We start from the raw sequence: 15,286 nt of genomic DNA on the forward strand, positions 1-15,286 counted from the left end.
TTGCATTTTTTTCAAGTTTCCTGTTTTATCTTGAAAGGGAACATGATCAGTACGTATGTATTTCAAAGTTTAAATAGGTATTTATGTTTTAAAGAAAGGAACTGTTCGTTAACAATGTAATGTAACGCACCTTTCTTCTGATTTACAGACAAACCGTATTTTTTTCTACCTGTAGCAAAAACAAAACAAGCATAGTCTCCTTTTTTATTTTTTAGGCTATATTCAATATAAATTGCGTTTTAAAATCATACCATTTTTATCGGTGTACTTTGTTAAATAAAAGTAATGCGTGCGCTTAAACATGACACTGTTGACTTACAACAGTAACGAACCTGTCAAAATGACATATTTAAGTTTAAATATTAATTTTGTTTTGTTTTGCCTGTTAAAAAACAAGTTATACTTAGTTTATATTTAGGTTATGTAAACTGTTAATCGCCTAGATATTACATATTCGTTGTACGATTTATAGAAAAGCTCGCCGACATCGGGTACATGGCATTGTATCATGCTTTTGAGAATGGGCGATAACCGGACCTACAGCTCAAAAATGCTAGCTACGCCCCTGGCCGACACTCAAAATCTCGGCCCGTCATCGCGACCCGGATTCAATCCTCGTTCTCAAAAGCATGTGTGTTCGTTTCGTGTCCCCATTCAGGGAATTATTTACAAAAAAGCAATAGCATTCCATGTTAAAGTGTGCATATATATGGACAAACAAACGGTTCCTACTCAGGACGAACGTGAGACTTTTGGCAATTATGACACATATGGTTATAAACCACACCTCGTACCTGATTCTAGTGTTGGAAACACCTTTATCTAATGTATTTGTTTGTTTTAAGTTTGAAGAATTTTACTCAAATTATGATGCTACGTAATTACAACTGAATGAAACTAAGCGTGCATTATTTTATCGCAAACAGATATAAGCATATTTGCGCAACAACATAATTTCTATGTGCGTTTAAGAAAGAGGTATCAACTGTCCACAACACAAGCGTATTAAAGAGGGTGGGATATTCAAATACAAAACTAAATTTATTCAAATACAAAAGTACATTTGTATCTATTTCTTATAACTGCATATTCAATGGGATGTACGGATCATTAAAAGTTAATCTGATTTCACATTTTTTATTACTGCATAATTAAACAAAAAACAGACATAGAGTGACGAATTTATTTGAAATTTTAAGTAATAAATATCCAACGCAATTGTAAAATAACCTTGGCTGAAACAAGATAAACCTGTATTTTTTTCTTAAAAATCGAGCATAATAATTCATAACCATGAACTCCTATTTATAGATTGCCCACATACATATTGCACTGCCGTCAAATTGACAAGTACAAAAGTATTAGACCTTGCAGCGACTATTTTGTATATATCTGCGCTTGCTGAACATTTAGTTTGGTTGGGGAAAGAAAGCGGACGTACGAGGTATCATACGAAATCGTCGAAGAAAATGGCGTTTACAATTAATCACAATAATAAACAAGTAAGTGTTTTTGTTTATATATATAGTTTATATTATATGTATATATATTCATCTTTTGAAAACGACTTACGGTGTAAAAATATTTACGTATGGCGGTTTTTACTTTTATTATTGTTAAATATGAGTTGCAATGCTATGAGGTTACATTTTATTTTACACTTGTACATGTATCATGAATATTGCTTGGACAAGTGTGCGGTTGAGCGCTTTAAAACCGGTTTAAACTCCCAGTGCTTTGCATTGACCGTTCCAAGGCGGTGACTCCAGCTATTTTGTACTATGTGTGTATATTGTTTCGTATTGTGCCGTTCTATTTTGGCAATTGGTCACTCGCCTTAAATAAAGGACCACGAAATTGTGTATAATAAGAATGCAATACTGCTCCATTAGCTGGAGTTTCTCTTCTTTATATTTGGAACAGTTATTTATTCATCTTTACATACTGCTGCATTTATACTACTAGATATATTTAATAACACTGAATAAAATATCCTTATTTGCAATAATGAAAAATCAGGTCTGTGAGCTTTTGACGGCTATTCCTTAATAATGCTCGTCTCCGTTTTTCACATAATTACCCGTAAACTGCAAATACATTGTATGAATGAATATTGAGACTACAGAGCGGAGATTTTTGTACTACGCAATTCCTTAAGGCATCTTTCAATGCAGTTACCGAAATTGTTCTTAGCTTCCGGACACTCAAATTTGTATTAAAACTCTTTTCTAGCTTTAATACAAAATATTATGTGACTTGCTTATTTGAAAATAAAGATTTCACCCTATGTTTAATGATTCTAAATGTTCGGACAGTTGCATTTTTTCACAATTGATAATTATTGCATCATACATGTATTTTTCACAACCAGGTGACGGCAATTACACTTGGCAGATGAATACAAAAAGCTTGTTAACCGTCATATTTGCTTTCTTTCTGTAAATAGTAGGGATGGGAACGAATACTGGAAACGATTTTTAAACCGTATATCTAAAATGTCGGAATTTATGACCGTCCGGAGCAAATTAATATTCCTGATTGCCACAAATTCCACTATAATGCGTATTTTATGTGCAGCTTTGAAAAACAGGATAGAGTAATGTTTTTTTTAAAGATCATTGATTATTATGCTCTTTTTTTTTAAATAAATACTGTTTAGTTCCATTAGATGTAAGATATTTCAGGAAAACACATTACAGTAATTCTAATTTATTTCAATACTTATAATTGATCTGGATTACTTTCTATACTTTCTATCGATAATATTTATGCTTTTGGTTTCGCTATGTTTTCTGGAATAAAGAACCATTTAAGAACGATTTAATTGGTTTAGATTTGAGAAACTAAATTCTGATTAGATACTCATTGATTTGATATATGGATAACGGAATTAAATCATACATGCCAGATCTCGACGGGACAGTTCCGCAAGTTTGGTGATTGTTCTGGCGACTAGATATGAGACAATTTGTTCAGATATTCGTTAAAACGTTCTATAAATTCACAATAAAATTCGCTATTCAAGCTCTGTCTGGCTAAAAGTTACCATCGCTAATCCCTGTATTGCCCGCTATTGACAACCAACTTCTACTTCTCGAGTGCAACATTACCGGTATGTTATGGGTAGGCAGCTCTTTCAGACTGCATTAAAGATTTAATGTTAACCAATCGCGGGAAAAATCAGCCTTTTCATAGCTTTATCAATGTTCTGTTTTATGTACTCTTCAATATGCATAAGGTACAGTAAGCTCAGTGAACAAAGCAATAAGTAGACTTATCAACTATGTAAAAATTAAATTAAATAAAGCTTAATTGAAACATAATTTTAGTGATGTCACGTTTATTAATTCGGTAACTTGAAACGAATAATTTATCATTTTTAGTCCCCAATATTTAATGCTTAATGGCATAGATATTAAATACACATTAGCTATTTAAATACAAACATCAGTTAATTTGATACTCAATGCAAGTGATTTCGTTCCAAAGAATTATTTTATGTCTATTTTACTCATTTCATATTTCAAATATAGATTTTATCTTGCAAATGCAGTGTTGCAAAACGCACACTTTTATTGCTTAAAACTTTATACAGCCGGGATCAGATCATAAAGTACGTGAACTTATGTACAAAAGCATGAAACTGTATTCACCCGGGATTCGAAAATAAATCTTGTGACAGCATATTTTAAAAATTATGTGTTCGTTTCGTTGAATTGCTTCGTTGCACCCTACTTCGGTCCATGTGAATTACCATGTTGTTAATGTAAACTAACCACAATAGTTATATCATCCCGATAAATTGTGTGTTTTGCGATTCAATGCGTAAACATCATAATCAGACAGATCCTTCTAAAGCCCCATTAACACTCAAAATCAACGAATATTTCGTTAATTATTTCTTAAAATAAAGTTAACCCATACAAAATAGGTGTTCCGTATATAATAGCCATAATTTCAACGCTAGATCTGGTCTGGTAACAATGTATCTTGTTAAATCTATGTTACCAGACCACATCTAGCGTTCAGATTTTGGATATTGCTTTAAGGAACAATGATTTTGTATGGGTCAACTATTTTACGAATTATTTTACGAAATATTCTTTGATTTTGAGTGTTAATGGGGCTTTAAATAATGTTTTGTACTAAGTTTCTGACTACAACGAGCATGGTGTCCATTTCTTTTTAGGTAACAAGTGGCCGCTTTTTTTGCTTTTAGTTTATGAAGATTTTCTCTCATTAAGTTCTTAAAAACGTCCACCTCTCGGTCACTAAAGGGTTTAGCACTGATTGTCAGAAAATAGTTTGTATCCGAATATTCTATTATTCGAAAATCGGCCGAATATTCGAATCCAAAATTCATTTTCGAATATTATATTTTTATGCAAAGATACTTCCAAAAAAGTTATAAGTACATGTACAAAGTCGCAGTTTGGGTTTCCATTATACGTCATTGCTTTGATTACAGCTTCCATCAATGAACGAGATGATAATTGACAGACGGGATGGTATAAGGAGAGGGACCTTTGCATAAAAATAGAATATTCTAATATGAATTTTGGATTCGAATATTCGGCCGATTTTCGAATAATAGAATATTCGGATATTCGGTCCCATCCCTAGTAAATAGACATGTGAACTTGATATCGGTAATGATTAAACCCTATAGCTTAATGTAGTTACGCAATTGAAATGAGGTTAGTAAGGCAATCAAAAAGTTCTGCTTATTGTTTTCACAGATTTTGGTTTTATATCATTCCGAGAACAACTATTCGCTTTCAATTAGACCCAATTATGTGAATTTCAATTCTTTTAAAAATTGGTGTTTTGTCGGCTATTGTCTGTTTAGAAATATCAATTTAGTTTTCTAAGGCAACAGGCCTTCGCTCAGAATATGAAGCGTTAACATAGGCTCCAGTTGTATAGACCGGGTACTGTTGTGCGTGTGTTTCGAAGTTAATGACGTCCTTCCGCGCCTGAGGCTGCATTGTGTATGGGCCCTAAGAGTGTCCTAAATGAATAAACAATTGATTTATTTTATTATAGATGCAATTTAATTTTTAGGTTTCATTTGTTGCGTTGCTGAACGATTTTTAATTTTGGTATGGTCTTGTGTTGTGGGGGGTAAGCCGAAGTAAACGGAAAAAAAAATCCTGTCCGGTATACTGACCACCAAACAAACTCACATGCTCATGGGAACGGGGTTTGAAGCGGAACTGACTGACTGCACGTCACATGTGTACAACTGTGTAAATAATACCCTAGTATTAATACCGACAATCTGGCGGTTACAAACAGCTTCCATTGTGTTTCTCTTTTACGGGTGGTACACTTGGATTATTTGTCTTCATTCGAATACATTATTGTTTAAATGTTCATTTTGACTAGTGTCATACTTGAAAACTATCTTAATACTATATCTGAAAAAAAATATCTGAGATATATTAACGTGTCAGTTAATCACGTAATGAAAACTGTGTACCTCAAGCCAAAGGTTGTAACCGTATCATTTGAATTCCTTCACAACTTTTTAGTTATGCTCCGGCCAACAAGCAAATTGAAGTTACGCACGGACCTTGGGAAGAAGGGACGTACAGACAGACGGGCGGAAGGATGATGGGGTCGGTATATGTCTCCTTTCGAGGCGATACAAGACTATCATTGCAAAATTATCATTTTGTATTTCAGTGGGAGAAAGTGGATACAATGCAATTGTGGAAACACGGCGACGGAGAAAACACAGAATGGATGGTTGAAAAAATTACAGAGACCGAATGTATATATGGTAACGATGAACAAAGAGGGTCTATAACCAACAACGTTTACACAAAACCGTCGACAACATATAGTCGTGCTAAGTGTTGTTAATTTGTTGGAAAGATTAATATAAACAAAAAGCTATTTGTTGAGAATGTTTTTGTAAATTGCGTTTAAGCGAGGTTAGTAGTATAAATGAGGTTCGTTGTAAACGACTTATACATGGCGTCTTTTGGAGTATTTTTAAGAAGACGACGGATATTTTCATGCTGTTAGCCAGTTCATATTGTTAAAATAACTTATTATTTCGACGTCTACGCTCTTCAAACAAAAACATTATCATTTCTCTTCTAACAAAACATAAAAAGACGCCATTTTGTAAGTCATTTACAGCTTTCCTCACCACTTCAACGCATTCAGTCCTCGAATACGCATGTCCTCCTCAATAAGCACATGCATGTTACTGACAAATTTCTTGGAACGTCCGCATCTACCTATACAACATTTGACCGATGGTTTTGTGCAGAATAATCTGAACTTATTCTCCTTTATTGACTATAGAAAAAAGTCGTGGGTCGTGGTAAAATCGACATTCAACTATGATATTGTATTATTAATATTAGAACAACGAATACCATTTATTATTATTATATTATTAATATTAAATCAACGAATACCTTTCAGGAACATATTCTCAAGGAGTCGAGCGATGCGCACCACTGCTTTTTTCACCAATTGCGGTGAGCGTCAATGAACAGAGGGAACCCGTGTTGCCAAAGTACGATCTACATCAAGGTAACACATCGTTAATTTGAAAACCAAAACTTCTCCTGGCGCTTTTAAACATCTACCATCTCTGCTTACAGGTTTCATGCGTTAAATATGAAGCCCATTCAGACCTGGCAATATGCTGTAACTTTGCTTACTTAATTATATGACATGTTCGAGCTGTTCGGTTATACGTGCTTTTGGTCAGCTTTTGTTGTCACCGTTTGTTATTCGTGCGTCATGCTTAAACTTTTATTCAAACGTCATCGACTGCTTAACTGCTAGGCAGATTGTCTCGAAAATCTTCATAAATTGTTCATGTTTACCCTATTTTAAATATGTTCTAATACTATAAAAAACGCTAAGCTTACGGGTGACCAAAGCCTAAAACCCGTCGCATGTAAAATTAAAAAGCACAGATATTTAATAGTTGGTGTATAATCTCGTATTGTGGCCATCTTGAATGTTAATTAACCATTACAATTCTTTTTACAGTTCAACGAAAGGAAATCCTCGATGGTGAGCGGAAACTCTTCGAATACACACAACGAGTCGCAGGGATCCCCTGTCAGGTGAAAGTCGTTCCACACTTGAATCCAGGACATTATGCCAAAGCAGTAGAGGACAGGAAGAGGTTGACCATGGCGATTGAGCATAAAAAAGGCGATTGGACAAGCATCAATGACGTCCAAAAAATATTTGGGTGTTTGTTTCCGCATCCATCAGACATCACACGGTATTTTACTTTGTTATTTTTCCACGTAAATCATATCCTGTCAAAGTATATTAACATTCTGATTCTTTCAATGCCTGCGATATCGGGTTTGTTACAATCAGGCATTTTATTGATTTGCGAAAGGAATATTTAGATGTATATAATGTATATACTTTAAGAGATGAGTATGGTATATGATTTATTTAATATTGCACAGGATTTACTTTGCATTCTACTAGATAATCTATTTGATATCAAAGATAGCGTTAATTTGTTTATGGTATGGTTAGTATATATTGAGTTTAGTGTAAACACATTCTAGCCATTCATTTGTTGTTCGTTAAGCACAGTTGTTGCTCCATGCGCTTCTTACGTATGCTTCCCGTACTCAATCCCCGTTCCAAACATCATATGTTATTGGTTGGTGGTCACCATACCGGACAAGTCAGGTACTCCGGTTCTCACTGCAGCTCGAGATCACGCCAAAAACTACATAAAATCTTTATTTAAAACACATAGCTGTACATTGAAGCTATGATTCAGAAATTCGTCTCAACTAGTAAGGCTAGTAAGTAAATTAGGAAGGAGTGCTTGGAGTGAAGTTCTAGTCGCGGAAGGATCTCATGAACTTCGAGATACACACAGACGACTTATAATTTTCACCATGTAAATAATAATCTACCGTTTTCCTAGTTAACAACGGGTAATTTTATACCCTTTTAAACTCAAGTGGTTGGTAATTTACACAATGAACAGTTGTTTTACCCCCTTGCGGTAAATCATTAAGTTTTACTAGCAATTTTCTTACAAATGAGAACATGAAAATGTTTTGGCATCACCTTTTTTAAAATGTCGCAACTGCAACTCGGAACACAGTAAAAATCATTCGAACCACTCCATAGTTGAAACCGATTTGTTCGTTGTTTTCTCGCAATCACCAGAAAGTCTCGTACAATCTACATCTTTTCAATAGTACCGTAAAAAGAATCAGTATTCTTTTTTTTTAAAGAAACGTTTCATTAATTATATTTTCTCACCAAACCACAGAACTATCAAACGGTCTATAAAATATGTTACATACTGATATTTGTACACATATATGCATTGATTTAAAGTCATTCACTTTAAAGTTTGTTATTTTAAGATGGGAAGACGATGTCAAATTCGGAATGCAGCGTTTTGCTGGCACGAACAACACCGTTATCAGACTCTGTACGAAAATACCAGAGACACTTGCGGTAACACCGGCAATGCTCAAACCCCTCATAGAAAATGATACATTGGAGTCGGCGATAAAGAAAAAGCGTCTTTTTATAATAGACCACTCAATTCTACGGAATTGTCCAACGATCAAAGGGACTGTTGTTTGCTCTCCTATAGCATTGTTTTACCGAAGGAATGACAACAAAATAGTTCCCATTGCCATTCAGCTGTTCCAAGACAAAGCCCACGATAACCCAGTCTTTCTACCTTCCGATCCCAAATACACGTGGATCCTCGCGAAAATGTGGTTCAACAATGCAGACGCCTGCGTTCATCAAGCAAACACCCATCTTGGATACACGCACATCGTTATGGAGGGATTTGAGGTATCCATAAATCGAAATCTCTCCAAGTCACACCCGATGTTTAAAATAATGGCACCGCACTTCATGTATCTGATGACCATCAACTATCTTGCTTTAGATATCTTGCTCGGGGAAGGTCAATTTATGAACACAGTCGTTTCTGTGGGTACGGAAGGAGCCTACGAGTTGATTAGGCGCTACCGAACCAAATGGAGGCTCAACGTTGAAGGAACGCTCCCGGCGGACCTAAAAGAGCGAGGTGTAGACAGCACAGACGTAGTTCCTGACTATCCCTTTCGGGATGATGCGCTGATGACGTACAACGCAATCCTACAATACGTAACAGACTACGTTCACCTCTACTATCCATCCGATAAGGAGTTGAGTGAAGATTATGAGATACAGAACTGGCGGGCAGATCTGGATAGACCGATACCTGATGGTGGCCTTGGTATTCTTGGTGTTGAAGGGGTCGACGGGAGATTTACATCACGTGAACAACTGATTCAAGTAGTTACGAGCATTATCTACACCTGCAGCGCGGGTCACGCGGCAGCGAACTTCAAGCAGTACGACGAATACGCATACCCTATGAATTACCCGTCAATGCTTCGCGGAAAGCCACCTAGCGACAGACGAAGCCGTTCCGAGGTTGACGTCATACAAACCATTCAACCCCGCTTGAATCACTACAAATTGATGACGATAGTGAAAATCCTAAGTGATCATTCATTCGGGAACCAACTGGGTGATTTCGACCAACGGTACATCTATGACCCGAAAGCGATGCATATTGTGAAGAAGTTTAGAGCCGATCTGTGTAAGATTCATAGAAAAATCCAAAAACGGAACATGGAAAGAGAAATTCCATATGATTACATGGATCCACTTGTAATACCCAATTCTATCAATATTTGAGTACTTTGTACAAACAACGTACTTTATGTATCCAATCTGAATATCCAAGTATATCAATGTTTAAGTAATTTGTACAAATAACCTACTTTATGTATCCAATCGTAATACCCAATTCCATTAATATTTGACTACTTTGTACAAACAGCGTACTTTGTGTGATCAGTAAGATGTGTGATCTGCGGATTCCGGGATCAGTGCCTGAATTTAGTGCAAGATTGATTTGTATAATCATTCGTGTTGATTTTTTTTATACATTTTAACCAAATATCAGAATATTATTTCACTTGATTCTACTTTATTAAAAGCTATCTAGCATTCCGTGTAACGCTTTGCATTGCTGTTATATCATGTATATCTTTCTTTGTAAATGAGTATGGGACTGTACTGGAGACCAATATTTTGTATAAGTGATACAGGTCTATAAATATATGTCTAAACTTTGTCATTGTTGCGCATACATGTTCTCGTTTATTGGTTCTAAATATTTTGTAATTGTGTTGCATTTTTGTCGCATGCCATTATTTTCTTTATTGAATGACTGAACGTTAAAAGTAGAGCTTCTTAAATATGTATATTGAATTGTTGTTGTTTGTCAAATTGGTATTTTTTATTGCAATCATGATATACCATTTCATGTTAGCAAATTGTGTGCCTCAATGTAAACTAATCACGCTTAATTAAGAATGTTTAATGGTCAAATGTTTGTTTCAATATGACATTGAAATTATGTGCTTTGTTTCCTTGGGTTGGTTTATATTTACTTTTTCATATATTGTCTATATATATTATTCTGCTTTTTATATAAAATAAAATCTTTAAATTACCTTTATGATTTCTTAATTGAATGGTTGTTGTTTTCATCGAAAGGTTAAGAAAAGTAATCTGATATCAGATTGTAAGGCCAAATGAATTCGACATTTATTACTTAAACTGCGGAGTAGAAATACCATTAGATTTACTAGCACATATCTAATCACTTCAAAGAATAATAGTCATTAATTTTTAAGCCAATTCCAAACGCGAACTTTACTTTCGAATTAAAATATAGTACCAGTTAGAGTAATAATCTGCATATGATTATTTTCATTATATGTATTCACAATAATGCATTATAGGTAGCCCTACGTTCTTAGATGCGATTGGAACCAGTCGATCCTCGAACTTGCATTTGTTTCAATCACATGATTTTCTGAAATATTCAGGCATTGGCTTGCTTTTTTTACGTATTGCGGAGACTTAAGATCTAACACTTGCTCTTTATTTGCTCTATTTCATTGGCGAGTTGTTTTAAAACAGCACTGTCCTTGCAATTTGTAAATTCAATAAAATGAACAAATATTGATAAAAGCTTAATGACAAAACCGAAGCGAACGCAATTGTTCTATCATGTTTGACCACTTGGACCCATTGGATTTGTATCAAGCCTGTTTGAGTTTAAGCATTCTCAGCTAATGTCAAGATCAATGGTTATGCTTTAAAATCCCAGATTTATTCGATTGCAAATCTCTTTAAATCAGTAACACGAGCTGGAGCAGTTGCTCCGCTCATACTTTCATTCCTAAACAGCTCGGTATGATCATGCCACTATTATATAAATTTGACGCTATTAAATACGATTTACAATTAATTTGTTTGTTTCAACTTAACAATAATATATGTTTAATACTTCTATTTTAATAAGAAAAACTAAGAAAAAAATACGTTGTCAACATAAAATGTTCGTTAAAAACAAAGAACATAAAGTATGAGATGCATATTATCTTAAAATTCCCTAATAGCGTAATACAATTTTGTATGGAAATCAACGAAATGATTTTCAGGAGGTTGTCTTTAGCAAATATAGCATTCATTCTCAGACAATAACTAGCAAGTCTCTTAGAGTCAGATATTGGCTAAACTAATAAAATATAAACATAATACAACGTAATTGATGGTAATTTGGCGATTCCAGGTGTCGGTAAGATACATTGTTTACATACTAAAGAATAAGAAATATGTACCTAGCACTGATATTTAAACGATCACATAGGTCGTTGTAAAATAAATCATTATCAAAGTTGATCCAATAATGATATATCGTTTTATTATATGTATTTTATTAATTTAATGTTGGGGAGGGTGGTAAAGCTATGAACAATTGAAGTATAAAAATACAAAAAATATAAGAATGTTAAACTGTAAGTAAAAAATAAGATATTAATCAGATTCCCGTGGGAATTAAATAGAGAAGAATAATTTTAGAGTTAAGTCTATTTACTCATAGGAGTCCAGGATACATACTTTCGAACAAGGAAATAAGGGGCTTTATTGTATTATGATGAGGTTATTTATTTAGGCCAGTCAGTCAGACAGATCGGACAGACTGACATACCGACAGATATACAGACAAACAGAAAGATGGTCGGTCAGCCAGCCGATCAGCCAGTCAGCCAGCGACCAGCCAGTCAGCAAGCCAGTCAGCCAGATAGCCAGCAAGCCAGCCAGCAAGCCAGTCGGCAAGCCAGCCAGCAAGCTAGCAAGCCAGCAAGCCAGCAAGCCAGATAGCCAGCTAGCCAGCGAGACAGCCAGCCAGAGCCAGCGAGCCAGCCGATCAGCCAGCCAGCGAGACAGCCAGCCAGCCAGTCAGCCTGACAGCCAGCGAGCGAGCGAGCCAGCGAGCCAGCCAACCAGCCAGTCAGCCAGCAAACCAGCCAACCAGCCAGCTAGAGAAAACAAGTCTACATACCTTACCGCCATGTTTTTGGATATGTAAGTCAGTCAAGCTCAGGTCACATATTACGCGAGAAAACAATCGGATTGAACAGGGTTTTATGTTTTAACGCGAGCGACTTCGTAGGTTTTTAAAAATGAATGCTTCGAGCTTAAACCACAGCAAATTGATCAGTTTCTACAGTGTATGCATTTTTAAACTCGGTTTTAAAAATTAATAATACGAAGTCCTTATTGTTGTCTGTTTGCCAATAATTTTAACGATAAAGGGAATAAATAAATGATAAATTCATGCAAAATTCACACCGCTTGTTCACGTTGTCTACGAACAATTTTAACAATTATTTATAGGTTTTTATACAATGCACCGTTTCAAAGAACAACATTTCAACAGGTTAGGTAATACAATCAAAATATTACTCCCTTAACAGGGAAACAGGGAAACTTTCCTGATCAGCGGTCATAATACATGTTGTCCTCACTATCGACACAAGTAGCGTGTGTTTTATCAATTCAAAAATGAACCCTTTCGCTTTTGACATTTACGTGATGATGGTGAAACAAAAGTTGAAAATAAAAGTAAGTCATAGTTTGCAAGAAGCGCAAATCTACCAACGACATTATTTTAAATAGACAGGATCCTATAAAAATCAATTTAACCGAGTATTTTGAACGTTTTAAAGTTGTGTGATGTTTCTTCATCTGGTTAAGGTTACCTTTAAGTGTTGCATTAACGTTGACTACACATACATGTATTCCAAACAGGTTATTTATCTTAAAAAGAAACCTACTATTCCCACGGTTGTAAGATTCATCTACTTTTCGTAACCGTAATTAACAGTTTTATCCGGCCATATAACTAAAATTTTCACAAAGCACTTTAATTAACGACATATTAATTGGTTTTGGGATAGACGGGGTAGTGAGAACGGAATATATGTTGTTTTTTTAAATAAAAATATGATTTATATAACGCAAGTGTTTTGTAGCCTTCTTGGCGCTGGGCATATTAATAACTTTATATACTAGCATTAACTGTTTTTATTTAGAATTCAATAACCACGCGATTACCACGTTTATTTTAAGGCTTGTACGAATGATGCATGTGTGTCTGAATAAGTCCCAATAAGTCAGCGATATTTCAGAGTTTGTATTACGTTGGATGATTTATACAGTATGATGGTCAACAATTATGTGAGCGAGGACATGTAGAAAGAAACATTTCTGTTATGTCTTTTGACGAATATCTGACCTAGTATCTTGTTTTAACTATTACTCAGTGTATCATACAATATAAAACTAACCATGTGTATACAACTTGTCTCACCCCCACTTGCCATAAGCTATAATTTCTAAAGTCACACCTTCAGGTCAAAATGTTAAAATGTTTGTAAAACACATTCCATATTTGGAACTCTTTGGGGTCGACCTGATTTGCATTTATGCTCGACAGTTCTTGGCACACTTTAAAAAGAGTATATATAAGTATAGAAGAGTAACTTAAGTAAAAATGAATCGAAATTGTGCCATACAATATTTATTAACAACTTAAGTCTGAAACATTAAAAAGCCAAACTAACACTTAGCTTATGTAATCATACAGGGGTTTGGAAAATACACATTGTTATGATAGATTTTGCTTCTATTAACAATATACCTAGGGGATATTTAGATAAATATACGTATTTTGTAACCAATGTTCCTTTAAATGTGTAACCAGTGTTCCCATTTTAGTGAATCAGGGGAGATAATTTCGAAACTAATTTCAAAGAGTCAACATAAGTAAAGCCCCTTCAGCTAATTGATGCAAGTACAAGTTCTTGACATTTGAATATTGGCGTACAAAATAAAGTAAATGATAATCAAATAAGTTATAAGTTATTATATACGCAAAACATAAAATGTGGAATTTTGCGAAACATAAATTATCAAAAGAGGTATAAATGGCATTTGCATTTAAATTCAACATACGTATAGTTATCCTCTATCTTTCTTGTTGTTGAAAGAATACTCCTTATTTTCTATAAAATGTACTAAAGACGGTTAACCTATTTTTTTCTATTTTAATAACAATAATTGTTTTGAGCAAACTTTATTAAAGAAAAACTTACTGTTCAATTTCGTACATTTGACATTTATCTCCCCATGGAACAGAGATAAATGTTCCACGGTAGTATTATGGTAGAGTTTGGATGATGAATGCATAGGCTGTGTAGGGCCTCTCTCATTTCTTGCATGTATTATATACTACTACTTTGGGGTCTGTATATGGCTGCAGCGATGATTTTGTTTATTTCCTCTGCATTCTATACTGGCTACTATTAGTTCGTGTTTGTCTCGACTTGATAGTCAATTAATTAAATCATTGCATTTGGTATCGATCTATATAATTTATCTTATGTAAATATGCGGCCTAAATAAAAAAAATCTAAGTCTCGATATGTATACACTATTTAAGTTCCATTGTCTATGGTAAATGAACAGGTCTGAGACATTTTTCCTAATATCCATAAGTAGATCTTTTAATATAGTTTTTGCGGCATTATGAATTGCGTCGAAACCTTATATTACCGCAAAACACGTTTTCACGACAGAGTGTGTCAATTAAAATACGTAGTTCCAACAAGTTGTTCATCTAAATATTCAGACGACGCTTTCGGTTTTTTTTCAATGATTGAATCACAAACAATAACTGTATCTCGTTAAATGGAAGCGAACTATTACACTCATTACAAAAAGATAACCAAGAGTGGCCGGAGTTAGTTTTCTTAACTTGAACATGCCTCTAAAGAGTGTGCATTGGAAATGTCCGAATTTCCCAAAATACATGTAATTGAGGACCATAAGCTAA

General features: G+C 34.6%; 2 protein-coding genes across 2 annotated transcripts; both read left to right on the forward strand.

The window, feature by feature from the left end:
• The first annotated feature begins 1,418 nt into the window (after positions 1-1,418).
• On the forward strand, positions 1,419-10,486 carry LOC127849037 (polyunsaturated fatty acid lipoxygenase ALOX15B-like). The gene is made up of 5 exons (XM_052381764.1): positions 1,419-1,502; positions 5,689-5,785; positions 6,442-6,552; positions 7,021-7,261; positions 8,385-10,486. Exons 1-5 carry the CDS (start codon positions 1,470-1,472, stop codon positions 9,724-9,726), a joined length of 1,824 nt encoding a protein of 607 aa, XP_052237724.1. The 5' UTR covers positions 1,419-1,469; the 3' UTR covers positions 9,727-10,486.
• Positions 10,487-11,656: 1,170 nt separating this feature from the next.
• Positions 11,657-12,478, forward strand: LOC127849684 (transcriptional regulatory protein AlgP-like). The gene is made up of 2 exons (XM_052382464.1): positions 11,657-11,683; positions 12,062-12,478. Exons 1-2 carry the CDS (start codon positions 11,657-11,659, stop codon positions 12,476-12,478), a joined length of 444 nt encoding a protein of 147 aa, XP_052238424.1.
• Positions 12,479-15,286: the final 2,808 nt, after the last annotated feature.

Source organism: Dreissena polymorpha, chromosome 1 (assembly GCF_020536995.1).
Source record: "Dreissena polymorpha isolate Duluth1 chromosome 1, UMN_Dpol_1.0, whole genome shotgun sequence".
Classification (NCBI taxonomy): domain Eukaryota; kingdom Metazoa; phylum Mollusca; class Bivalvia; order Myida; family Dreissenidae; genus Dreissena; species Dreissena polymorpha.

Excerpts from the sequence above, each read along its gene's own strand:
- LOC127849684 (XM_052382464.1), top strand. The coding sequence starts at position 11,657 with ATGGTAATTTGGCGATTCCAGGTGTCG. Across the intron at positions 11,684-12,061 it reads TTTGGCGATTCCAGGTGTCG|GCCAGTCAGTCAGACAGATC; the intron begins GTAAGATACATT and ends TTATTTATTTAG.
- LOC127849037 (XM_052381764.1), top strand. The coding sequence starts at position 1,470 with ATGGCGTTTACAATTAATCACAATAATAAACAA. Across the intron at positions 6,553-7,020 it reads AAAGTACGATCTACATCAAG|TTCAACGAAAGGAAATCCTC; the intron begins GTAACACATCGT and ends TTCTTTTTACAG. Across the intron at positions 7,262-8,384 it reads CATCCATCAGACATCACACG|ATGGGAAGACGATGTCAAAT; the intron begins GTATTTTACTTT and ends TGTTATTTTAAG.